This window comes from Bubalus kerabau, chromosome 8 (genome assembly GCF_029407905.1).
Source record: "Bubalus kerabau isolate K-KA32 ecotype Philippines breed swamp buffalo chromosome 8, PCC_UOA_SB_1v2, whole genome shotgun sequence".
Lineage (NCBI taxonomy): Eukaryota > Metazoa > Chordata > Mammalia > Artiodactyla > Bovidae > Bubalus > Bubalus kerabau.
In genome coordinates, this window is record NC_073631.1 from 58,760,051 (window position 1) to 58,787,159 (window position 27,109).

General features: G+C 37.3%; 1 protein-coding gene across 2 annotated transcripts in view; it reads left to right on the forward strand.

Moving 5' to 3' along the window:
- Window positions 1-26,880, forward strand: part of BMT2 (base methyltransferase of 25S rRNA 2 homolog) — a 91,969-nt gene extending 65,089 nt beyond the window's left edge. For both annotated transcript variants that reach the window (XM_055590336.1, XM_055590337.1), the window contains exons 4-5: window positions 13,178-13,292; window positions 23,656-26,880. In XM_055590336.1, the coding sequence (XP_055446311.1) occupies window positions 13,178-13,292; window positions 23,656-24,285 (745 nt within the window). In that variant the 3' untranslated portion in view covers window positions 24,286-26,880. The remainder of the gene's footprint in view (window positions 1-13,177; window positions 13,293-23,655) is intronic.
- The last annotated feature ends 229 nt before the right edge of the window (window positions 26,881-27,109 follow it).

The window sequence follows — 27,109 nt, forward strand, 5'->3', positions numbered from 1 at the left end:
TAACAACCTAACAGCCATATGTAGAATAAGTAAGTGAAGTCGCTCAGTCATGTCTGACTCTTTGCAACCCCATGCACTGTAGCCTACCAGGCTCCTCCGTCCATGGGATTCTCCAGGCAAGAATACCGGAGTGAGTTGCCATTTCCTTCTCCAGGGGATCTTCCTGACCTAGGGATCAAACCCAGGTCTCCTGCATTGCAGGCAGATGCTTTAACCCCTGAGGCCACCAGGGTGGCTCATATGTAGAATGCTGCTGCTAAATCGCTTCAGTCATATCTGACTCTGTGCGACCCCATAGACGGCAGCCCACCAGGCTCCCCCATCCCTGGGATTCTCCAGGCAAGAACACTGGAGTGGGTTGCCATTTCCTTCTCCAGTGCATGAAAGTGAAAAGTGAAAGTGAAGTCGCGCAGTCCTGTCCGACTCTGTGCGACCCCATAGACAGCAGCCCACCAGGCTCCCCAGTCCATGGGATTTTCCAGGCAAGAGTACTGGAGTGGGGTGCCATTGCCTTCTCCAACATGTAGAATAGTGTACCCCAAAACTACAAAATAATTCATTTCAACTATACTGTACAGGTAACATTTACCACAAATGTTATTTAAAAATTATAGTAGATATTTAAAATGTTATTAATTTATAAAAATTTATAAGGCAAATGTCAGTAAGACTCAAAGGGTTGAATTTACAGACAATGCTATTAAGCAAGAAATTAGTATCAAATGGGAGTTAGAAAGTACCCAAAGGTTTAGAAATTAGTAAATAACCTTCCCCAAAAAACCCATAAGCTGAAAAATTATAATAAAAATTAGAAAATATTTTCAACTAAATAATATTTTGTGAAGAATTTTTTGTCAAAAAATGTCACAAAAATGCTTTTTATTGAAACTTTCGGGTATAGCTATAGCATCACTTAAAGGAAAATTTATAGCTTAAATGCATATAGTATAAAGAAAAACTGAAAACTAATGAATTAAGAGTCTATCTCAAGAAGTTAAAGATCTGCTTCCCTGATGGCTCAGTGGTTAAGAATCTTCCTGCCAGTGCAGGAGACATGGGTCCAATCCCTGGTCTGGGAAGATCCCACATGCCACAGAGTAACTAAGCTCATGAGCCACAACTATTGAGCCTGTGCTCTATACCCTGAGAGCTGCAACACAACCTAGAGTCCATGCTCTGCAGCAAGAGAAGCCACCACAGTGAGAATCCTGCACACTACAACTAGAGAGGAGCCCTTGCTCGCTGCAACTAGAGAAAAACCTGCAAAGCAGTGAAGACCCAGCACAGCCAAAAGTGAATAAATAAATAAAATTGTTTTTAAAGAGTTAAAAGAAAAAGTCAAAGATAACTCAGCAAATAAGCTCCTTCCCCACCAAAAAAGTGAAAAAAATAAACAGCAGGAAGGTAGAAAAAGTCAACAAATATAAACACTGGAATTTTATAATGACCATTAAAATTGGAAATCTCTGGGTGAGGTACATCCCAAAAAACAAAAGTCACAAAAACCAATTACAATATTAAAAAGGGTGAATATAGTAATACCTACTGAAGACATTTAAAAGATAGTAGAAGGATACTGAATAACTCTGTGGATGTTAATAATAAAGAAATTAAATTAGTGGTTAAAAATCTTTTCATAAATAAGACTCTAGGCCTAAATGGCTTTAACAGCAAGTTCTAATAAGCATTAAAGGGAAAATGAAGTCTATTCTTACACATACTCTTAAAAATAGAATGAAAAGAATTTTCCTGTACTCACCTTAAGAATCTAGCATAACCTTGACATGAAAACTCTCTGTGGACAGTACAAGAGTGGAAAATTATAGCCTGGTCTCATTCATGAACATCAGTTTAGTTAAGTTCAGTCCCTCAGTCGTGTCCGATTCTTTGCGACCCCATGAATCGGAGCACGCCAGGCCTCCCTGTCCATCACAAGCTCCCAGAATTCACTCAGACTCACATCTATCAAGTCAGTGATGCCATCCAACCATCTCATCCTCTGTCGTCCCTTTTTCCTCCTGCCTCCAATCCCTCCCAGCATCAGAGTCTTTTCCAATGAGTCAACTCTTCGCATGAGGTGGCCAAAGGACTGGAGTTTGAGCTTTAGCATCATTCCTTCCAAAGAAATCCCAGGGCAGATCTCCTTCTGAATGGACTGGTTGGATCTCCTTGCAGTCCAAGGGACTCTCAAGAGTCTTCTCCAGCACCACAGTTCAAAAGCATCAATTCTTCGGCGCTCAGCCTTCTTCACAGTTCAACTCTCACATCCATACATGACCACAGGAAAAACCATAGCCTTGACTAGACAGACCTTTGTTGGCAAAATAATGTCTCTGCTTTTGAATATGCTATCTAGGTTGGCTTGAGAACCCCACGAACAGTATGAACAGGCAAAATGATAGGATACTGAAAGAGAAATTCCCCAGGTCAGTAGGTGCCCAATATGCTACTGGAGATCAGTGGAGAAATAACTCCAGAAAGAATGAAGGGATGGAGGCAAAGCAAAAAGAATACCCAGCTGTGGATGTGACTGGTGATAGAAGCAAGGTCCGATGCCGTAAAGAGCAATATTGCATAGGAACCTGGAATGTCAGGTCCATGAATCAAGGCAAATCGGAAGTGGTCAAACAAGAGATGGCAAGAGTGAATGTTGACATTCTAGGAATCAGCGAACTCAAATGGACTGGAATGGGTGAATTTAACTCAGATGACCATTATATCTACTACTGCGGGCAGGAATCCCTCAGAAGAAATGGAGTGGCCATCATGGTCAACAAAAGAGTCTGAAATGCAGTACTTGGATGCAATCTCAAAAACAACAGAATGATCTCTTGGTTTCCAAGGCAAACCATTCAATATCACAGTAATCCAAGTCTATGCCCCAACCAGTAACACTGAAGAAGCTGAAGTTGAACGGTTCTATGAAGACCTACAAGACCTTTTAGAACTAACACCCAAAAAAGATGTCCTTTTCATTATAGGGGACTGGAATGCAAAAGTAGGAAGTCAAGAAACACCTGGAGTAACGGGCAAATTTGGCCTTGGAATACGGAATGAAGCAGGGCAAAGACTGATAGAGTTTTGCCAAGAAAATGCACTGGTCATAACAAACACCCTCTTCCAACAACACAAGAGAAGACTCTATACATGGACATCACCAGATGGTCAACACCGAAATCAGATTGATTATATTCTTTGCAGCCAAAGATGGAGAAGCTCTATACAGTCAGCAAAAACAAGACCGGGAGCTGACTGTGGCTCAGACCATGAACTCCTTATTGCCAAATTCAGACTTAAATTGAAGAAAGTAGGGAAAACCACTAGACCATTCAGGTATGACCTAAATCAAATCCCTTATGATTATACAGTGGAAGTGAGAAATAGATTTAAGGGCCTAGATCTGATAGATAGAGTGCCTGATGAACTATGGAATGAGGTTCGTGACATTGTACAGGAGACAGGGATCAAGACCATTCCCATAGAAAAGAAATGCAAAAAAGCAAAATGGCTGTCTGGGGAGGCCTTACAAATAGCTGTGAAAAGAAGAGAAGCGAAAAGCAAAGGAGAAAAGGAAAGACATAAGCATCTGAATGCAGAGTTACAAAGAATAGCAAGAAGAGATAAGAAAGCCTTCTTCAGTGATCAATGCAAAGAAATAGAGGAAAACAACAGAATGGGAAAGACTAGAGATCTCTTCAAGAAAATCAGAGATACCAAAGGAACATTTCATGTAAAGATGGTCTCGATAAAGGACAGAAATGGTATGAACCTAACAGAAGCAGAAGATATTAAGAAGAGATGGCAAGAATACACAGAACTGTATTTCATTCCAGTTTTCATTCCAGTCCCAAAGAAAGGCAATGCCAAAGAATGCTCAAATTACCACACAATTGCACTCATCTCACAGGCTAGTAAAGTAATGCTCAAAATTCTCCAAGCCAGGCTTCAGCAATATGTGAACCGTGAACTTCCTGATGTTCAAGCTGGTTTTAGAAAAGGCAGAGGAACCAGAGATCAAATTGCCAACATCCGCCAGATCATGGAAAAAGCAAGAGAGTTCCAGAAAAGCATCTATTTCTGCTTTATTGACTATGCCAAAGCCTTTGACTGTGTGGATCACAATCAACTGTGGAAAATTCTGAAAGAGATGGGAATACCAGACCACCTGATCTGCCTCTTGAGAAATCTGTATGCAGGTCAGGAAGCAACAGTTAGAACTGATATGGAACAACAGACTGGTTCCAAATAGGAAAAGGAGTTCGTCAAGGCTGTATATTGTCACCCTGCTTATTTAACTTATATGCAGAGTACATCATGAGAAACGCTGGGCTGGATGAAGCACAAGCTGGAATCAAGATTGCCGGGAGAAATATCAATAACCTCAGATATGCAGATGACACCACCCTTATGGCAGAAAGTGAAGAGGAACTCAAAAGCCTCTTGATGAAAGTGAAAGTGGAGAGTGAAAAAGTTGGCTTAAAGCTCAACATTCAGAAAACGAAGATCATGGCATCCGGTCCCACCAGTTCATGGGAAATAGATGGGGAAACAGTGTCAGACTTTATTTTTCTGGGCTCCAAAATCACTACAGATGGTGACTGCAGCCATGAAATTAAAAGACGCTTACTCCTTGGAAGGAAAGTTATGACCAACCTAGATAGCCTATTCAAAAGCAGAGACATTACTTTGCCAACAAAGGTTCGTCTAGTCAAGGCTATGGTTTTTCCTGTGGTCATGTATGATTGGACTGTGAAGAAGGCTGAGGTCCAAAGAATTGATGCTTTTGAACTGTGGTGTTGGAGAAGACTCTTGAGAGTCCCTTGGACTGCAAGGAGATCCAACCAGTCCATTCTGAAGGAGATCAGCCCTGGGATTTCTTTGGAAGGAATGATACTAAAGCTGAAACTCCAGGACTTTGGCCACCTCATGCGAAGAGTTGACTCATTGGAAAAAACTCTGATGCTGGGGGGGATTGGGGCAGGAGGAGGAGGGGACGACAGAGGATGAGATGGCTGGATGGCATCACTGACTCGATGAATGTGAGTCTGAGTGAACTCTGGGAGTTGGTGATGGGCAGGGAGGCCTGGTGTGCTGCAATTCATGGGGTCGCAAAGAGTTGGACATGACTGAGTGACTGATCAGCGTTTCTCATGATGTACTCTGCATATAAGTTAAATAAGCAGGGTGACAAATACAGCCTTGACGTACTCCTTTTCCTATTTGGAACCAATCTGTCATTCCATGTCCAGTTCTAACTGTTGCTTCCTGACCTGCATACAGATTTCTCAAGAGGCAGATCAGGTGGTCTGGTATTCCCATCTCTTTCAGAATTTTCCACAGTTGATTGTGATCCACACAGTCAAAGGCTTTGGCATAGTCCATAAAGCAGAAATAGATGCTTTTCTGGAAATCTCTTGCTTTTTCCTTGATCCAGGAAACTTGATCTCTGGTTCCTCTGCCTTTTCTAAAACCAGCTTGAACATCAGGAAGTTCACGGTTCACATATTGCTGAAGCCTGGCTTGGAGAATTTTGAGCATTACTTTACTAGCCTGTGAGAGAAGTGCAATGTGCGATAGTTTTAGCATTCTTTGGCATTGCCTTTCTTAGCAATTGGAATGAAAACTGACCTTTTCCAGTCCTGTGGCCACTGCTGAGTTTTCCAAATTTGCTGGCATAATGAGTGAACATAGCTGCAAATATATATGTGTGTGTGGGTGGGTGTACACTCTGTTTATCTTCATTATTCAAAAATTCCATATCTTCAAATTCACCTAATCAATAAAATTTAATTCCAAAATCAGTACCCTTGGTATTTTCAGTCTCATTTGTGGACATGCTCAGTGTGGCGAAAAATTTAAGTCATCTGACATACACCTTCCTAGCTGAAGTTGAGCAAGGCAAGCTCTTCCTTATTGTTCAATTCTCAAGTATAAAAATGTCCCATTTCAGTCTATTTAGAGTACATTTTTTGCACTTTTTATTGATTTTACTTTTTAAGTGACCCCTAAACATAAACAAAGTGTATCTAAAAACAAGAAGGCTGTATTACGCCTTACAGAGAATGTACTATATTAGATATGCCTCCCTTGCTGCTACTGCTGCTAAGTCGCTTCAGTCGTGTCTGACTCTGCGACCCCATAGATGGCAGCCCACCAGGCTCCCCCGTCCCTGGCATTCTCCAGGCAAGAACACTGGAGTGGGTTGCCATTTCCTTCTCCAATGCATGAAAGTGAAAAGTTAAAGTGAAATCGCTAAGTCGTGTCCGACTGTTAGTGACCCCATGGACTGCAGCCTACCAGGGTCCTCCATCCATGGGATTTTCCAGGCAAGAGTACTGGAGTGGGGTGCCATTGCCTTCTCCATGCCTCCCTTAGGCATGAGTTATAATGGTGTTGGTTGTGAGTTCAGTGTTGATGCGTTGTAATATATATTAAATAAGTTACTTTTAAACAGAAATACACATAAATCCAAGTTATATGTTGATCTGATAATTAAAGTATTGTAATCAGAGGCATAATTTTCTGTTTCCCTTAGTAGCATGGTTCAGTGATTGTGATGACTTTATAGACCAGAACCACCACAGATAGAACCAGTTATATATACATATATAAAACAAATAATGTATAAAAAGAATAATTTATCAAAACCAAATCAGATTATTCCCAATAATGCAGGCTTGATTTAACACCACAGAATTGAGTGTACTGTATCACGTAAACAAATTAAAGTCATATCTCAGTAGCTGAGTAGAGTGCATTTCATAAAATCCAACATCGATTTCTGTGAAATTTTTTTTTACAAAAGGAACTAGCAAAGTATAAGAAGAGCTTCTTCAGCTTTATCAAGGTTTCTATATAAAACCTGCCGCAGTCATTGTGTTTAATAGTGAATCATATATTAATTGTAAACTTATACTTAATGTCTCTCCTGAGACTGAAAACAAAATAGTAACTGCTTGTATTAGTCCTGTTCAGTACTGTATTAGAGGCCTGAAGTTTGAGCAAACACTGGGAGATAGTGAAGGACAGGAAAGCCTGGTGTGCTCTAGTCCATGGGGTGACAAAGAGTCAGACACGACTTAGCAGCTGAACAGCAGAAGTCCTGGGAAAAGCAGTGAGGCAAAAAATAGACGGATGGGTGGGTGGGTGGATGGATAGACAAGAAAAGAAATAAGAAATATTGTTTTTCACAGATTTCATGTAACTATGTACCTAGACTAGAATACTCAAAATAATATACAGATTAGCAATTGAAATAACGGAAACTTAGTCAAGCTGCTGGATACAAATCATTATACAAAATGAGTTGCATTTCTGTAACCAACAATGAAAAACTAAATTTTTTTTTTAAAAAAGAGGGTTTATCCATAGGGGGGAAAAATGATGCTAACAAGAAATTTCTTGAGCTAACAAGAAATATAAATCCAATAAAATATACATGGGACCTTTAAGAGAAATTGTTAAAGCTATTTGGAGACAATGAAAGAAACCTAAGTAGATGGAGAATAATAGTATGTCCATACATTAGAAGACTTGATATTGTAAAGATGTTAATTCTTCCCAAATGATCTTTAGACTCAGTGCCATTCTCATCAAAATCACAATGGGATGTGTTGTGTAAAAGGTACTACACACAGCAATGAATCTGAATTAAATTATAGAAACACAGATGACCTTCACAAATTTATATTAAGTGAAAGAAGAAAGTCACAAAAGCAAATGTGTAGTGTGAAACTGTATTACTCAGAAAACATTCATGGTGGGAAGACTATAAAAGGAAACCAAGGGAATGTTTATCACTAAAATCAGGACAGTGGCTGCCTTTACAGAATGGGTAGGGGATGTTGTCAGGGAGGATTGTGTTTCTAGGATGCAGAGTGTTATTTCTTGACCTGGGTAGTATTTATTTGGATGTTCTGTTCACTGTGTGATTAGTGTTTAAACTGTAAATATATGTTTGATATAACAAAAAAAAAAAATTGCAGAGCTAAACCAAAGAAATTTGAAATGGATTAAGTGTATTACTGAGAGCAACAACCTTAGATATGCAGTTGATACCATGCTAATGGCAGGAAGTGAAGAGCAACTAAAGAGCCTCTAGATGATGGTGAAAGAGGAGAGTGAAAAAGCTGGCTTAAAACTCAACATTCAAAAAACTTAAGAACATGACATCTGCTCCCATCACTTCATGGCAAATAGAAGGGGAAAAAATAGAAGCAGTGATGGTTTTTTTTTTCCCTTGGGCTCCAAAATCACTGCCAAAGATAACTGTAGCCATGAAATTAAAAGATGCTTGCTGTATGGAAGGAAAACTTTGACAAACCTAGACAGCATATTAAAAAGCAAAGACATCACTTTGCCAACAAAGATCTGTACAGTCAAAGCTATGGTTTTTCCAGTAGTCAGGTACAGATTTGAGAGTTGGACCATAAAGAAGGCTGAGCACTGAAGAATTGATGCTTTCAAATTGTGATGGTGGAGAACTCTTGAGAGTCCCTTGGACAGCAAGGAGATCAAACTAGTCAGTGCTAAAGGAAATCATCCCTGAATATTCATTGGAAGGACTGATGCTGAAGCTGAAGCTCCAATACTTGGGCCACCTAATGCGAAAGGACAACTCATTGGAAAAGACCCTGATGCTGGGAAAGATTGAAAGTGAAAGGAGAAAAGGGCAGCAAAGGATGAGATGGTTATATAGCATCACCAACTCAATGGACATGAATTTGAGCAAACTCTAGGAGATAGTGAAGGACAGGGAAGCCTGGCATGCTGCAGTCCATGGGGTTGCAAAGAGTCAGACATGACTTAACGACTGAACAACAATGTTATTAAGTTATTCCATTATATTGCTGCGGCTAAGTCACTTCAGTCGTGTCCAACTCTGTGCGACCCCAGAGACGGTAGCCCACCAGGCTCTCCTGTCCCTGGGATTCTCCAGGCAAGAACACTGGAGTGGGTTGCCATTTCCTTCTCCAGTGCATGAAAGTAAAAAGTGAAAGTGAAGTCGCTCAGTTGTGTCCGATTCCTAGCGACCCCATGGGCTGTAGCCCACCAGGCTCCTCCGGCCATGGGATTTTCCAGGCAAGAGTACTGGAGTGGGGTGCCATTGCCTTCTCCGATTCCATTATATTAAATTATATTAAAAAGTGTCTCTTTGCAGCTCCATGAACTGTAGCCCACCAGGCTACTCTGTCCATGGAATTTTTCAAACAAGAATTCTGGATTGGATTGCCATTTCCTTCTCCTGGGGATCTAGGGATTGAACCCACATCTCCTGTGTCGGCAGGCAGGTCCTTTACCACTAGCACCATCCACTATCTGGGAAGAGCCGCTGGGTGGGCAAGAGACAAACTGGAGAACAATTATACCAAAGAAGTTCTCACATTGCTTCAAAAGTTCTAGGCTCCACAGCAGACTTCCCAACTTAGGGATTTGGCAAAAAAGACTGAGAATCCCCAAGGAATTTGACTTTGAAGGCCAGTGGGATTTGATTACAGAACTTCCACAGGACTGAGGAAACAGAGACTCTTGGAGGGCACAAACAAAACCTTGTGTGCACCAGGACCCAGGAGAAAGGAGCAGTGACCCCACAAGAGACCGATCCAGACTTGCCTGTGCGTGTCCAGGAGTCTCTGGCAGAGACGTGGGTTGACCATGGCCTATTGCAGTATCAGGGGCACTGACCACAACTGGGAGCCACCAGGGAAACCCCTCTTGTGGCTCAGCTGGTAAAGAAACCGCCTGCAATGCATGAGACCTGGATTCAATCCCTGGTTGGGAAGATCCCCTGGAGAAGGGAAAGTCTACCCACTCCAGTATTCTGGCCTGGAGAATTCCATGGACTATAGTCCATGGGGTTGCAAAGAGTAGGATACAACTGAGTGACTTCCACTTTCATATTTAATGTTGAATCAACTTAAATGATTCAGAATACTCTATTCAGGTAGAAAGTTTATAAGAAGCACCTTTTAAAAGACTATTACAAATTTTGTTCTACCCAGTTTACTAGATCTATCAGAATAGTGTGAGGCAAATTCTGCTTTTACTATGTTTAGGAAGGTCATTAGTGGACAAACCACATAGGATTTTATAATATAACAGGATATTAATAGCTAACAATATCTACCACTTTTTTGAGCATTTACCAAGTACCACATACTAGGTCAAACATAAATGCATTATCTCATTTAATCCTGGAAACAACTCTTAAGTGTGGCTATCATTGTTGTCTCCATATCACACAGGTAAAGGACTGTGTGATATGGAGACATGAATCACGTTTTAAGTCTCTCTGATTCCAGAACTCCTGTTCTTAACCATAGCCCCATGTAAGGATTAGAATGGCAATCTAGTGATGTATTTAACATTACAGATTGTTACAGGTTCTCATTTAGTATAACTGGTTATGATTTGAGTATTCATATTTGTTAATTCAGTAAATGTCAACTATATGCAAAGCATTTCCATGGTTTCTATCTACTCAGTCTTTTGCTCCATTTGACAGCTTGCAACCTATACCACAGAAGTTTGCTTGTCGCCTTCTTCCTTGGAGCTAGGGTATTGTGATATTTAAAGTATCACTAAATTTAATTCAGCTTTACAGATGATTGGTATACATGTCACTTGAACTACACAATAATCGACTTCTTGATTTTGCTGCAGTACAGAAAATTACCTCTTGAGCCCAAGGAGCAACTCTTTTTGCTGAGAGTGCTAATTCTTTTATTTCTTTATACCCTCATAACCCCCTCTTTAGATGAATTTTTAAATAAAATTTTATTGACAAAAATATTTTAATTTGTTCATATTGTTTTTACAGTACTATAACCTGCCATGTCCTGTACAGGACTGATTCTGTGTATAGTTCATTTATGATCAGATGGTGATTCTGGTCATTTCTATAAAATGTTAGGGCATCAGGCTATTGGTTAAAAACATACCCCTATTTATTGCATTCCTTTATGAAAAAAAATCAGTATATTATTTTGACTTACAGTGCCTTTTCTAGGAGCTTAACTTAGTATAGTTTAAGACCTCTCTAACGGATCCTATGGCAGAATACCAGCCAAGGTATAAGGAACAGAAGCTGGGCAGATTTTTTTGTGCCCTATAGACTTTAAAGAACCCAGGATTCCATTTATTTACTCAGTTATTTCACTATATTTCTTTCCTTTATGTTTCCAGTATCTACTCATAATTTATTCAGAAAAAATTTCTAAATATCAGTGAAAATGCATGTCTGAAGTTGATTTTTATTGCTTTACCATCTGAAAACTAGACCAACAAAATTCCACTGTTTTCCTTCATCCTTATTTGCTGCTTGTAGAAGGCTGTATACTGTCACCTTGCTTGTTTAACTTACATGCAGAGTACATCATGAGAAACGCTGAGCAGGAAGAAGCACAAGCTGGAATCAATATTGCCGAGAGAAATATCAATAACCTGAGATATGCAGATGACACCACCGTTATGGCACAAAGTGAAGAGGAACTAAAAAGCCTCTTGATGAAAGTGAAGAGGAGAGTGAAAAAGTTGGCTTAAAGCTCAACATTCAGAAAACGAAGATCATGGAATCTAGTCCCATCACTTCATGGCAAATAGATGGGGAAACAGTGTCAGACTTTATTTTTTGGGGCTCTAAAATCACTGCAGATGGTGACTGCAGCCATGAAATTAAAAGACGCTTACTCCTTGGAAGGAGAATTATGACCAACCTAGATAGCATATTCAAAAGCAGAGACATTACCTTTGCCAACAAAGGTCTGTCTAGTCAAGGCTATGGTTTTTCCTGTGGTCATGTATGGATGTGAGAGTTGGACTGTGAAGAAGGCTGAGCGCCGAAGAATTGATGCTTTTGAACTGTGGTGTTGGAGAAGACTCTTGAGAGTCCCTTGGACTGCAAGGAGATCCAACCAGTCCATCCTAAAGGATATCAGCCCTGGGTGTTCTTTGGGAAGAATGATGCTAAAGCTGAAACTCCAGTACTTTGGCCACCTCATGCGAAGAGTTGACTCATTGGAAAAGACTCTGATGCTGGGAGGGATTGGGGGCAGGAGGAGAAGGGAACAATAGAGGATGAGATGGCTGGATGGCATCACTGACTCGATGGACGTGAGTTTGAGTGAACTCCAGAAGTTGGTGATGGACAGGGAGGCCTGGCATGCTGCAACTTATGGGGTCGCAAAGAGTCAGACACGACTGAGCGACTGAACTGAACTGAGATCCATATTGGGCTTCCCTTGTGGCTCAGCTGGTAAAGAAGCGCCTGCAAGTGGGAGACCTGGGTTTGATCCCTGGGTTGGGAAGATTCCCTGGAGAAGGGAAACGCTATCCACTCCAGTATTCTGGCCTAGAGAATTCCATGGACTGCCCATGGGTTCACAAAGAGTTGGACACGACTAAGAGACTTTAACTTCACTTCACTTCTTCAGATCCATATTAGCTGCATTTTACTAACTTTAATGATCATGTATAGTTTGGTTACCTTCTTTTTTCCTACTACTTTTGTAAATAAGACATGCTCCTGCACAAAATAAAATTTTTTCATTACTTAAAAAATACTATTCTATAACAGCTTTTCTCTTTGGTCCTCAAGTCATTGACATCACTATATTGGCAACTGAGAATTAATTCGTGAATGGATTCTTTCATCTATAGTTTTCAAAATGCGATCTAGGAATCTGAGAGCCTTCCAGGGTCTCTTTGGGGAGGAAATTATTTTCATAATAATACTAAAATGTCATTTGCCTTTTCTACTTTCAGTCTCTCTTGAATCTAGTGTTGAGTTTTCTAGAAATTTCATGGCATGTGATATTACAACAGCTTGAATGAAAAGCAGATAAAGAGAATCTGTTCGTCTTCTATTAAGCCAGACATTAAAGAGGCTTGAAAAAATGTAAAACAATAACTCACTTTTACTACCTTTCTAATTTAGATTTTCATTATGAATTAATGTTTTTAAACCACTGAGTTTTAGTTTCAAACATGGTATTATTGGTAGATATAACTTGCATAAACAAAAGAGTTCTTCAAGGCCCTCAGTAATTTTTAAACATGTAAAGGGATCCTGAGACCAAAAAGCCAATAGTCTATATATTTTTTTATTCTCAAATGTTTGAATTTTTCTTATATTTTATTTCATATTATAAAAAGCATACTGAAAATAATCTATTTTTAGGTTGCTACAAACCTCAGGAAAGATCAGATTACTTGACGTTGGCAGCTGCTTTAACCCATTTCTGAAGTTTGAAGAATTTCTAACTGTTGGCATAGACATTGTACCTGCTGTAGAGGTATGCATAGTTCTGTTTGTTTTGTTCTGAGACTTGAACATTTTACATGTATATATACAAAGGAAGCACCATCTTTACATTCCTGAAATAGCAAATATATTTCCTGTGTACAAGTTGATAAGAGGCTCTTTCTAGTCAAAAATAAATGTATAGTCTATGAAAATTTGAGCATTTCTTTAATATTAATTTGACCAATACCATATTTGTCATTTTGTTTCTTGTTTATCATCTGTCATTGGAGTCAAGAAATTGTAGTAGGTTGCAAAGTTCCCAGATAGTTTTAATATTTCAGCTTTTTATTTATTTTGATTTTTTTAATGCATCTCTTTCTGAAATGTACTGTGATGTAGAGCTAATATGGAGTAGTAAAGAGCAGGGTCTTGGAGACTGCCAAATTTGTACTTAGTAGATAAAACTACTTTACAAAGAATGTTTCCTCTGCTTTTAAAATTATATTTATTTCCCTCAGTGACATAAATTCATCACTTTTGCAGTTTTAACTTTTGATATGGCACCAGGCACAAAAAATTTACTAATTTTTATTGCTATGAAGAGATTATGTGTTAACAGTATAAACTCTTAGGGTCAGAGATTTTTTTTATCCCCACTGTTATGCTCCCAGGATCTAGAAGAGTGCCTGGCTTATTAAGTACTCAATAAGTACTTTAATAAGAGAAAGAAATCTTACTTTCAACCTCACTTTGATTGTCTGAGCCTCAGTTTTCTTATCTGTTCAGTGAGGTTTGTAATGGACCATACCTATAAGATTGTCATGTTTACTTGAGAAAAAGTACTTAAAGCACCTAGCAAAGGGCCTGTTATATAGTAAGTGCTAAAGAAACGTTTGCTGTTATAATTGAAAAATTCCTGCCTGAAGTGTCAACTTTTAAATAAATTTATTCTTTAATTTTAATGAGCTTGACAATCTTTATGACTTAACACTGACAAGAAAATGCTAAAAACCTTTACTATTATCTCTGCTTTATAAAGGTAGACAAATACTTTGCAGAGAATTCCTGCGCCATCAGAAACTATAGTCTTATTTTATTTTCTTTTAAATATTTACTTATATATTTGGCTATGCCAGGTCTTAGTTGTGGCACACAGGATCTAGTTCCCTGGGCCCCCTGTATTGGGAGCACAGAATCTTGGCCACTGGACCACAGAGGAAGTCCCAGAGCTATAGTTTAAAGTGCAGGTGGATTTGCACATGGATTCTCTCCCCTTCCTTCCTTAAGATACACATTAGAGATATCCGTCAGTGACTGCTAAGACATGATGACCATTTAATCTAAACCTCAAGCTTAAATATTATTCTTAAAATATTAAATTATTTATAGATAGGGCTATAAATTTTCAACTGTAAAGCCATTAAGGAAGGCAGAAGAACATAAGTTTAGTAGTAGAATCAGACTTTTATAGTTCCCAGAACCCTATAACTAATTTTAAAACAAAAGGAAGAGACTTATACTTCCAAGCAAGATGCAGTGACAGGGACCAGTCTGATCCTCTTTCCTCCTGCCTGCAGCAACTAAAATGTTGACAAAATATTCAGAATAATATACAAGAGACATACATCAGGTAATGAAGGACAGTGATCCCCAAGAGATGGAAAAACAAATGAGGCATACAGTTTTACCAGCACGTAGCCTTCAGAGAGTTTCCAGTATGTGGCACAAATGGGATCCCAAGCAGAGCACAGCTGATAACCCTGAATTATGGAGGCAGAGGTGAAAGGCCTGGGATAGCAAGACAACTAGGGTTCATGGACAAAGTACCAAAGATGTGAGAGCTGCACAAAGAGAAAATTCCAGAGGTCTGCAAAGATTTCTTCTTGTGTACTCAACTGAGTACTTACCAGTACATTTCTGTGAGAAAACTATATGAACCTGGTGGGAGTACCACTTCAAAGGTCTAAGGGTTATATCATTTGGTGCACTCACACAGGCTGGAAAGTAGTACCTGTTCCCCCTAGCCACACTGAAAACCTCAAGAATCAGAGTGCCTTGGGTAGAGTACACAAAACTGCCTTACCTCAGTGGTGGTGGTGGTTTAGTCGTTAAGTTGTGTCCGACTCTTGCGACCCCATGGACTGTAGCCTGTCCATTGGATTCTCCAGGCAAGAATACTGGAGTGGGTTGCCATTTCCTCCTCCAGGGGGTCTTCCTGACCCAGGAGTCGAACCCAGGTCTCTTGCATTGCAGGCAGATTCTTTACCAACTGAGCTACAAGGGAAGCTCAGTAGTGGAAAATAATTAATAATTGCCTCAGTAGTGAAGAATAATTAACCTTCGACTGAAGGCTGCTCTAGTCCCATGAAACAAATCTGGAAACAAGAGCCAAAAAAATCAAACTGTTTGCAGATAATTTAACTATTAATACATCCCAGAACAAAGTTAGAATATTTATAGCAGTACAGAGTAATCCAGTACACAGCAAAGTAAAATTCACCATACCTGACATCCAATAAAAAAGTAATCAGCCAAGTAAAGAAGCAAGAAAATAGGACCCACAATGAGATCAGTCTTCCAACAGAAAGCAACTATGAACTGCCACAGATGTTAAAATTAGGAAACAAGGACATTAAGATGGGAATGTTATAACTATATTCTATATGTATAAAAAGTAGAGCCATGAGAAATAATTAAAAATAGCCAAATATAACTTCCAAAGATGGATACTATGGTGTATGATATGAAACGTGTACTAAATGGGATTAATAGTACATTAGATATTACAGAAGTTAAACTGAGGACATAACAATTGAAACTACCCAAAATTAAACAGACTTTTTTTTTTAATGGAAGGGCATCAGCAAACAGTGAGTCAGTTTCAAGTGGCCAAATATAAGCACAATTGGAGTTCCCTCAAAAAGGGGGAGAAGAGAATAAAAGAAATAAAATAATGGTCAGAATTCTTCCAAATTTGATAAAAGCTAATAGTAGAGCTGGCCTTGCGCATCCCAGGGGAATAGTTCTGGGACACCCCACCACCACCACAGATGTCAAAATCTGGGTGCTCAAGCCCTTAGACTCAGGTCTTCCCTGGGTTCTATGTCCACAGATACAGATAACTGACTGTATATTTCTTAAAAATAAACCCATGTCTAATTGGACCTGTGCAGTGAAAACTCATGGTGTGTGTTCAAGAGTCAACTGTATGAGTTTATATAATCTATATAAAAATGTATGATAACAATAGCACAAGAGGGGAAAAAGGGAAATATACTATATGTATAGTAATAGGTTTTTCTTCTACATATTAAGTGGTAAGATATTATGTGAAGGTAAAAGATGTAAGGTATTATGATAGGTAAAAGATGTAGACTATAAATTCTAAAGCAACTAGTAAAATAGTTACAGCTAATAAATTAGCAAAGGAGATAAAATAGGATCATAAAGAAATTTCTTTAATCCAAAAGATGGCATATAGAGAAGAAAGGAAACAATGAACAGATGGGAAACATAGAAAATAAATAGCAAGACTATACCTTTAAACTTAAGTTTCCCAATAATCACATTAAATAGACATGGCTTAAATACCTAATTACAAGGTAGAAATTGTCAGACTAGATAAAAAAAAACAGGACTCAAATACATGTTGCCTATAGGAAATGCACTTCAATTACACACAAGTAGGATGGTCAAAAGACTTAGAATGGCACTATTAAAATCAGACAAAGTAGATGTTAGAGTAAAATATATTACTAGTAATACAGATGCTTATTTCATCATCATAAAAAGATCAGTTCATCAAGAGTACAAAACAGTCTTCAACATTTATGCATCTAATAAAAGTTTCAAAATACATAAGCCAAAAGCTGATAAAGTAGAAATTACAGACATTTATAAAATTATAGTTGAAGATTTAATCAACTTTCTCTCAATAACTGATGGAATAATTAGAACATCAGTGAAAGAAGAACTCACCAAGAAAATTAGATATTTTGGAATGAAGATAAATAAAAACATAAGCTATCAAAAACATAGGTATGTATAGGATGCCTCTAAAATCACTAAAGTGTACTTAGACTCCCCTGGCAGTCCAGCAGTTAAGACTCCATGATTCCAATCCAGGGAGCATGGGTTCAATCCCTGGTCAGAGAACTGACCCCACATGCCATGTGGCGCAGCCAAAAAATAAATTTAAAAATAAAGTAATACTGTACTTAAAGGAAATTATACAATACTAAACACCTTTAGTATAAAATAAGAAAGGTCTCAAAACAATGACATCAATTTTCAACTAGCAAAAACCAAAAAAGTCCATACTAAATCCAAAATACAAGAAAGAAAATAATAAGATTATACCAGATATCAATGAAATAAAAAAACTTTCAGAAATATAGTAGGGAAAAAATTGAAAGCAAATGCTACTTAAGAAGAACAATAAAACTGATTAAATCACTAAGGATACCAATTAGGAAATAAAGAGAAACGTGACATCTTACATATTTTACTAGTATTAAAAGAAAGGATAATAAATATTGCAAAAACATTTATGCCAATAAATTCCACAAATTAAATGGACAAATTCATTGGAAGACACATACTACCAGAGCTCACTCATAAAGAAATAGATAACCTTAATAGCTCATAATGCATTAAATAAATTTTAATTGGCAGTTAAAAACTTCCGCATAAAGAAGATTCCAGGCTCAAATGACTTCACTTCTCAACGTATTCTATAAGGCCATTACCCCAATACCAAAACCAGAGACATTACAGAACAACAAAAACCTATAGTTCATATCCATCATGAACATAAACACAAAAGTTCTCCACAAAATGTTAGCATATTGAAGCCAACAATATTTCAAAAAAGATAATACATTATGGCAAAGTTTGACATATTCCAGGAGTGTAAGATTGGTTTAATGTTCAAAAAAATGCTCAATCTCTAACATCTATACAAAATCTACTCAAAATGGATTCAGTTCAGTTCAGTTTAGTCGCTCAGTCGTGTCCGACTCTTTGCCCCATGAATCGCAGCACACCAGGCATCCCTGTCCATCACCAACTCCCGGAGTTGACTCAAACTTACATCCATCGAGTCGGTGATGCCATCCAGCCATCTCATCCTCTGTCGTCCCCTTGTTGTGACATATATCACAACAATATTTTTTAATCCATCTCCTAGAATAATGGAAATAGAAACAAAAGTAAACAAAAGGGAGCTAATTAAGCTTAAAAGCTTCTGCACAGCAAAGAAAACCATAAGTGAAACAAAAGAGAACCTACTGACTGGGAGAAAATGTTTAGAAACAATTCTACTGATAAGGGATTAATTTCCAAAATACACAAATAATTCATGCAACTTTATATATTTTTTTAAAAACCCAATCAGAAAATGAGCAGAAGACCTAAATAGACATTGTTCCAAAGAAGACATACTGATGGCCAACAAGCACATGAGAAGATGCTCAGTATCACTAATTATTAGAGAAATGCAAATCAAAACTACAATGAGGTATCACCTCCCACCAGTCAGAATGGCCATTATTAAAAAGTCTAAAAGAAATAAATGCTGGAGAGGGTGTGAAAAAAAGGGAACCCACCTTAGGAAACTAAGACTAGAGTTACTATATGATCCTGCAGTCCCGCTCATGGGCATGTATTTGGAAAAAACTCCAATTAGAAAACATACATGCACCCCAATGTTCATAACAATATTATTTACAATTGCAAAGATATGGAAGCAACGTAAGTGTCCATCAACAAGATGAATGCATAAAGAAGATGTGATATATATGCACAATGGGAGTATTTCTTAGCCATAACAAAGAATGAAATAATGCCATTTGTAGCAACATGGATGGACCTAGAGATATCAGATTAAGTGAAGCAGTGAGACAGAGAAAGACAAATATTATATGTTATCACTTCTATATAGAATCTAAAAGATAAATGAATGTATATAGTAAAACACAGACAAACTCACAGATACAGAAAACAAACTTGTGGTTACCAGTGGGGAAGAGGGAAGGGAACAAGGGCAAGATAGGAGTATATGATGAAGAAATATAAACTACTATATATAAAATTGATATATAAAATTGATAAGCAACAAGACTATATTGTACAACACTCTGGAATATAACTATTATTTTGTAATAACTTTTAATGGGATATAATCTATAAAAATACTGAATCACTATGCTAAACACCTGAAACTATTAATAATAAAATATTGTAAATCAACATTACTACAATAAAAAAAAAAAGACATCGTTAAGAGAATGAAAAGACATAACCTGAGAGAAATATTTTCAAGCAATATATCTGATTAAGACCTTGGATCTATAATAAAGAACTCTCAAATTTCAATAAGAAAATACATTTTTAACAACCCAGTTATTTTTCAGCATACAAAAAGTTGAACAGATACTTCACCAAAAGAAGATACCCTGGTAAACATCACTACTTATTCAGTTCAGTTCAGTTCAGTCGCTCAGTCGTGTCCGACTCTCTGCGACCCCGTGAATCGCAGCACGCCAGGCCTCCCTGTCCATCACCAACTCCTGGAGTTCACTCAGACTCACGTCCATCGAGTCAGTGATGCCATCCAGCCATCTCATCCTCTGTCGTCCCTTTCTCCTTCTGCCCCCAATCCCTCCCAGCATCAGAGTCTTTTCCAATGAGTCAACTCTTCACCTAAGGTGGCCAAAGTACTGGAGTTTCAGCTTTAGCATCATTCCTTCCAAAGAAATCCCAGGGCTGATCTCCTTCAGAATGGACTGGTTGGATCTCCTTGCAGTCCAAGGGACTCTCAAGAGTCTTCTCCAACACCACAGTTCAAAAGCATCAATTCTTCGGACCTCAGCCTTCTTCACAGTCCAACTCTCACATCCATACATGACCACTGGAAAAACCATAGCCTTGACTAGATGGACCTTTGTTGGCAAAGTAATGTCTCTGCTTTTCAATATGCTATCTAGGTTGGTCATAACTTTCCTTCCAAGGAGTAAGCGTCTTTTAATTTCATGGCTGCAGTCACCATCTGCAGTGGTTTTGGAGCCCAAAAAAATAAAGTCTGACACTGTTTCCACTGTTTCCCCATCTATTTCCCATGAAGTGATGGGACCAGATGCCATGATCTTCGTTTTCTGAATGTTGAGCTTTAAGCCAATTTTTTCACTCTCCACTTTCACTTTCATCAAGAGGCTTTTGAGCTCCTCTTCACTTTCTGCCATAAGGGTGGTGTCATCTGCATATCTGAGGTTATTGATATTTCTCCCAGCAATCTTGATTCCAGCTTGTGCTTCTTCCAGTCCAGCGTTTCTCATGATGTACTCTGCATATAAGTTAAATAAGCAGGGTGACAATATACAGCCTTGACGAACTCCTTTTCCTATTTGGAACCAGTCTGATGTTCCATGTCCAGTTCTAACTGTTGCTTCCTGACCTGCATACAGATTTCTCAAGAGGCAGATCAGGTGGTCTGGTATTCCCATCTCTTTCAGAATTTTCCACAGTTTCTTGTGATCCACATAGTCAAAGGCTTTGGCATAGTCAATAAAGCAGAAATAGATGTTTTTCTGGAACTCTCTTGCTTTTTCCATGATCCAGCGAATGTTGGCAATTTGATCTCTGGTTCCTCTGCCTTTTCTAAAACCAGCTTGAACATCAGGAAGTTCACGGTTCACATATTGCTGAAGCCTGGCTTGGAGAATTTTGAGCATTACTTTACTAGCCTGTGAGATGAGTGCAATTGTGTGGTAATTTGAGCATTCTTTGGCATTGCCTTTCTTTGGGATTGGAATGAAAACTGACCTTTCCAGGCCTGTGGCCACTGCTGAGTTTTCCAAATGTGCTGGCATATTGAGTGCAGCACTTTCACAGCATCATCTTTCAGGATTTGAAAGAGCTCAACTGGAATTCCATCACCTCTACTAGCTTTGGTCGTAGTGATTCTTTCTAAGGCCCACTTGACTTCACATTCCAGGATATCTGGCTGGATCACTGACCATCGTGATTATCTGGGTCGTGAAGATCTTTTTTGTACAGTTCTTCTGTGTATTCTTGTCATCTCTTCTTAATATCTTCTTCTGTTAGGTTCATACCATTTCTGTCCTTTATTGAGCCCATCTTTGCATGAAATATTCCTTTGGTATCTCTAATTTTTTTGAAGAGATCCCTAGTCTTTCCCATTCTGTTGTTTTCCTCTATTTCTTTGCACTGATCGCTGAAGAAGGCTTTCTTATCTCTTCTTGCTATTCTTTGGAACTCTGCATTCAGATGCTTATGTCTTTCCTTTTCTCCTTTGCTTTTCGCTTCTCTTCTTTTCACAGCTATTTGTAAGGCCTCCCCAGACAGCCATTTTGCTTTTTTGCATTTCTTTTATATGGGGATGGTCTTGATCCCTGTCTCCTGTACCTCATTCCATAGTTCATCAGGCACTCTATCTATCAGATCTAGGCCCTTAAATCTATTTCTCACTTCCACTGTATAATCATAAGGGATTTGATTTAGGTCATACCTGAATGGTCTAGTGGTTTTCCCTACTTTCTTCAATTAAGTCTGAATTTGGTAATAAGGAGTTCATGATCTGAGCCACAGTCAGCTCTTCACTACTTATTGGGAAGAGCCAAATTCAAACCTCAGTATACTACCACACACCTATGACTATGATAAAATTTAAAAGGCTGGCCATTCCAAGTGTTGAGGAGGAGGTGGAGAAACCTGAACTCCCATAAACTCCTGGTAGAAATGTAAAATTCAGTGTAAGCACTTTTGAAAATAGTTCTGGAGTTTCTTTAAAAGTTAAACATGCACATGCTATATAATCCAGCCACTACTTTCCTCGATATTTGCCAGGACAATTGAAACATGTCCATTCAAAGACAAAACATGTCTGTTCAAAGACAGGAATGCTCATAGCAGCTCTATTTGTTACTTCCAAAAATTAGAACAACCAAGTTATCTATGAAAGGTATATTGAAAAACAAACCGTGGTATATCTTTTATATAGTATCATACCTCAGCTATTTAAAAGGAATAAACTATCAATACATGCAAAAAAAAAAAAAAAAGAATGAATCTCAAAATAATTGTGCTGTATGAAGGAAGCCAGGCAAAATAAGAGTACATTATTCTATACTATTCCACTTATGTTAAATTCTAGAAAATACACACTTGATCTATAGTGATAGAAATCACATCGGTGATTGCCTAGCGATGGGAAAGAACAGGGAGGATAAAAGGAAGGGCTATGTAAGGGGCACAAGAAAACTTTAGGGAGTGTGGGATCTGTTCTTAATTTGATTACAGTAGTGGTTTCGTAAGTGTATAAACATTAAAACTTATTAAAAACGTACACTTTAAATGTGTTGGATATTACTTTAGGTTGTACGTCAATTATACTTCAATAAAGCTATCCCTGTCTCCTCTCCAAAGGAACAAAAGAAGAAAAACAATAGTTTTCCATATAATAGAACTTTATGTATTGCTTTTCTTGATACATAGTCCAGATGCTAATGTGACCAGCTTGTCTATACACTAAGGAGGGACTAAGGTATTAGTTCATGTATTTGATAATTAACTAACTATTGTTTTATATAAGGATAGCTACTTTTATCTAATTTTAAAACTGAATTCTTATTCTTGATTATTTTCATACAATTTTAATATTCAGCAAATGATGCAGTGCTGTTTCTTGTAGTGTACTTCACAGTCACTTGACTCAGTTAATTAAATTCAATTTGTAGTTTATTTCAATAGATATATTATTAAAACTACTTTTGAGATGGTTAAAGTTAAGGATTGAAAAGATGCTTTACATGACTTTAAAAAGATTTGGTATTTTGCTTTTTTACAAATTTATAAATCCACTTTCATTGTCCTCTGACTTCTTTGGTTCATCTTCATTTCATAGTATTTCTTGTTTAAAGTTATTTTTATACTAGCCTGTTTTAGGTAACTATAAATATAAGTATGTATAAGTAGGTATGTATAAGTATGTATAGTATGTATGTATAAGTAGGTAACTATAAATATAACTATAAATATAAGTATGACTAAGTGTAGAAATAAATCGGCCCTGTAAGTTCTTACCCAAGTTAAATTTCAAACAAAGCCTTAATATTTTAAAAAATATGTATTTAAAAAGTATTTTTAATTGTTTCTCAGAAATACATTTTTTTAAATGATGACTAGAAATTCTCTAGGCTGTATTACTCTGAGATTTTTCTGAGTAAAAGTTTTGGTTGAATAACTCTGTGTAAGTGGAATAATTTAGAAGTGAAAGGTACATACTTAAAGCTTGAATTACATAGAAATGCTGTGAAATAGTTTGGTTTAAAATTTGTGTAGTTCGATACAAATAATCTTAAAATTCTCAGTCTGCCTTGTTTTTCCTTTTGCAGAGTGTGTATAAATGTGACTTCTTGAACTTGCAGCTTCAGCAACCACTCCAGCTTGCACAAGATGCTATAGATGCCTTTTTGAAGCAGCTGAAAAACCCTATTGATTCTCTTCCTGGAGAACTTTTCCACGTGGTTGTTTTCTCTCTTCTTCTTTCTTATTTTCCATCACCTTACCAGCGATGGATTTGCTGCAAGAAAGCCCATGAACTGTTAGTGTTAAATGGTTTATTGCTTATCATCACACCTGATTCCTCCCATCAGAACCGTCATGCTATGATGATGAAAAGCTGGAAGATTGCTATAGAGTCCCTGGGCTTTAAACGTTTCAAGTATTCAAAATTTTCACATATGCATCTGATGGCATTTAGAAAAACCTCCCTAAAAACCACAAGTGACTTGGTTAGTAGGAACTACCCAGGGATGTTATATATTCCTCAAGATTTCAACAGTATAGAAGATGAGGAATATTCTAATCCTTCCTGCTACGTTCGATCAGATATAGAAGATGAACAACTAGCATATGGTTTCACAGAGCTCCCCGATGCTCCATATGACTCAGATTCTGGAGAAAGTCAAGCCAGCTCTATTCCTTTCTATGAGCTAGAAGACCCCATATTACTTTTAAGTTAATATAAAAGCAAAAGACCCTTTCAATCCAGATTCCTAAACTTAATTGCTTACACTAATCAGAAATACTAACATGAACTCAGTACTTAAAACCTGGTTTGCATAGAAGAAATGCAAAGGTTTACAGAGTTTGCTATTTTTTTCTACTTCTGGATTTTAAAATTTATTCTTATAAAGAAAGCTTAATGTTTCATGCAGAGTGACTCCTGTCCTAGCAGAAACCACTGTTACTTAGCATTTAGCACTAAGATATTATAGAAAGGTACCTTTTTCTCTTTAGTGCTATTGTGAAAAATGAAGCATAATTTGCTATGTTTTTATTTTCATCTTCTCAGTGTTGACTTAAACCATTGCAATGAGAAACTAAAATATGTATGTAGAAAGCTGTAGATTGCACTTTGATGACTCACAAGTTAAATGTGACAGAGATAGATTGGTTTAGTAGTTTTGTGATGCACTTATCTTATTCTTTTTTTCTAACTAAATTGTTACCTGTTATAGAAAGCCATTTTGGCTTTGTCTGATGATTCAACATTCCCTAGACCTTTTGGAATTGATGATGATTCTTTTCCTTTCTTGCTCATTTGGCAACATCAGACATTGGGGATCTATTTCCCCCAACGTACGTATTCTAATTTGATTAGCACAGTACAGTAAACACCATTGCCAAAATAGAGTTTCCATATCCTTCTTGTTGATTTGGGCATTGGTGGTGAGTATATTTAACTGTGAGAATTCACTTTTACTTTTTTAAATTTAGGTTTCATTACAAAATTTTCTATTTAAGCAAGGAACAAGATAATACTCGATACTGACCTAACACACCTTTGTGAAAGGGTTTGCACTTGTAAGAGAGCTTATGTTCTACCTAGACCAACCTTAATAGGGTCTTCACCTTTCCATTAAGGAGGTGCTGCACTACAAGTCTGGAAACTATATAGAAAATTTTTAAATTAACCCTCTGCTGGTAATCTCATAAAATGGTTTTGACCTTTCAGTATTCTAGTTTCTATCTAAAGCCCTAGCAGAAATTTGTCTTTGAATATATAAACATTAGTTGGCTGTGGGAATTTTCCCTTTCCACATTGATAAATGCCTTTCTGTGTTTCTGAATCAGAAGCAAATGATTAAGGAGAAATATATGTCCAACAAGACAAGATCAGTTTAAATGTTTAAATGGCTAAGAACATTTAGTCCACATTGTCTTGTCAGCCAGCAATTGTCATGTAAACTATCATTTTTAAGAGTGCCACTGTGTGGATTTTTTTTTCAAGTGGTTATTACATTAAAATTACCTCATACTGAGGTTTTTGCACTGAAATATCACAGTTTCAGATTTCATGGTTAATGTTGTGTGTGTGTGTTTTTAAAGGAAACTTGCATTTTCAATAGTTGATCCTAAATTCATAAACTGCACTTCTTTACTCTGGTAAAAGTGTTTTTGTGCTTATTGTGAATTGCTGTAGTTAACTTTGAATGTCAAACTTTATTTAGAAATACAAAATTTACCCTGTAAGATATAAATGGCTGAGTGTGTGTACCCAATATTACAAATTAAATTTCAAATTCTAAATTAATGAAAGTAACAAGATTGTAATTAACCTAAAAGTCAGTTGAGTAAATGCAATAAATATTGGTTGCTCAAATGTGCCAGAAGTAACTTGAAGTTTTGCATTTACTTTCAATAACTAAGATTACTTAATTATAAAGAAAAATTAAGACTTTCTTTCCAGTTAAGCACTACAGGTCAAATCTTGTAGCTCACCCAAAAGAAGGAGGGGAAAAAAAAAAAAGTACTGTGTTCAGGGTAACATAGAAATGTGTGTTGGTAGTACCCCCTTTAGCATACAGTCATTTTCTGTGATTGGGCTAAATGCCATCCTAAGGGCAAAGAAAACAACATACGAAACAAAAGTCCTTTGAAAGTAAATGAAAACCATACTTTTGAGAGGCTGGTAAAAGTATTTGACCTTGGATTTAGCCTTTGTGTTACAGCTAAAATGTTGGTGCTATAAAATCTTCTGATTGTTTACAGATGTTGATTCTGCTTATGCTCCAAAGTGTGCATGGTGTATTTTAAATAGTACTTTAAAGAAATATCTCTTTATAAAAACCTATACTCTGATTTAGTATAAGTTTGTTTGGATATATAAATCTCATTTGTTACTGTAAATTCATCTTCAAAATTAGGTTGGCGCAGGATTTAAACTAATATGTATTAATATCCACCAAAGCCAATTTAATATATAAATGTTAAAATGTAAGCATTTCTGTGGCTTGGAGCCAGATTCTCTACATAATGACAAGAGAAGTCCATAGAGCCTTCTAATACCGTATGGGTACTCTTGAAAATGATTTCATTTGGATATAAAGTTAAGGGGCCTCCTGTCACATTCACAACAGTATTCTCCAAAAAAATTTGATGTTTTAAAAACAAATGATCATTTGCTTGGTTTCTTCAGGATTATGACTAGATCAAGTGGTTTATATGGTAGTTGCCAAGTGGTGGGAGGTGGCTTACCTGAAAATGTATGTTTGTGTTTGTTGTATTTTTTCACATTTTGTGAACAAAGCACATTTATTAAAAATTTTAAATTTTCTAATATTCATTGTCTATTATTTACAAATTGAAAGTTTTGTGGTCTTGACCTAATCTCACTAAGTGATTTTAGAATTAGGGAGCAATTTGAAACTTAAATGACTTAGAATTTTCTAGCTGGTTTCATCTAGTCCAGTCCCATAATTTCATAAATTCATTCACTGAGATTCAGAGAGCTCAAGTGACCTCCCTATTGTCATACTATTTACCAACGAGCGAGGACAACCA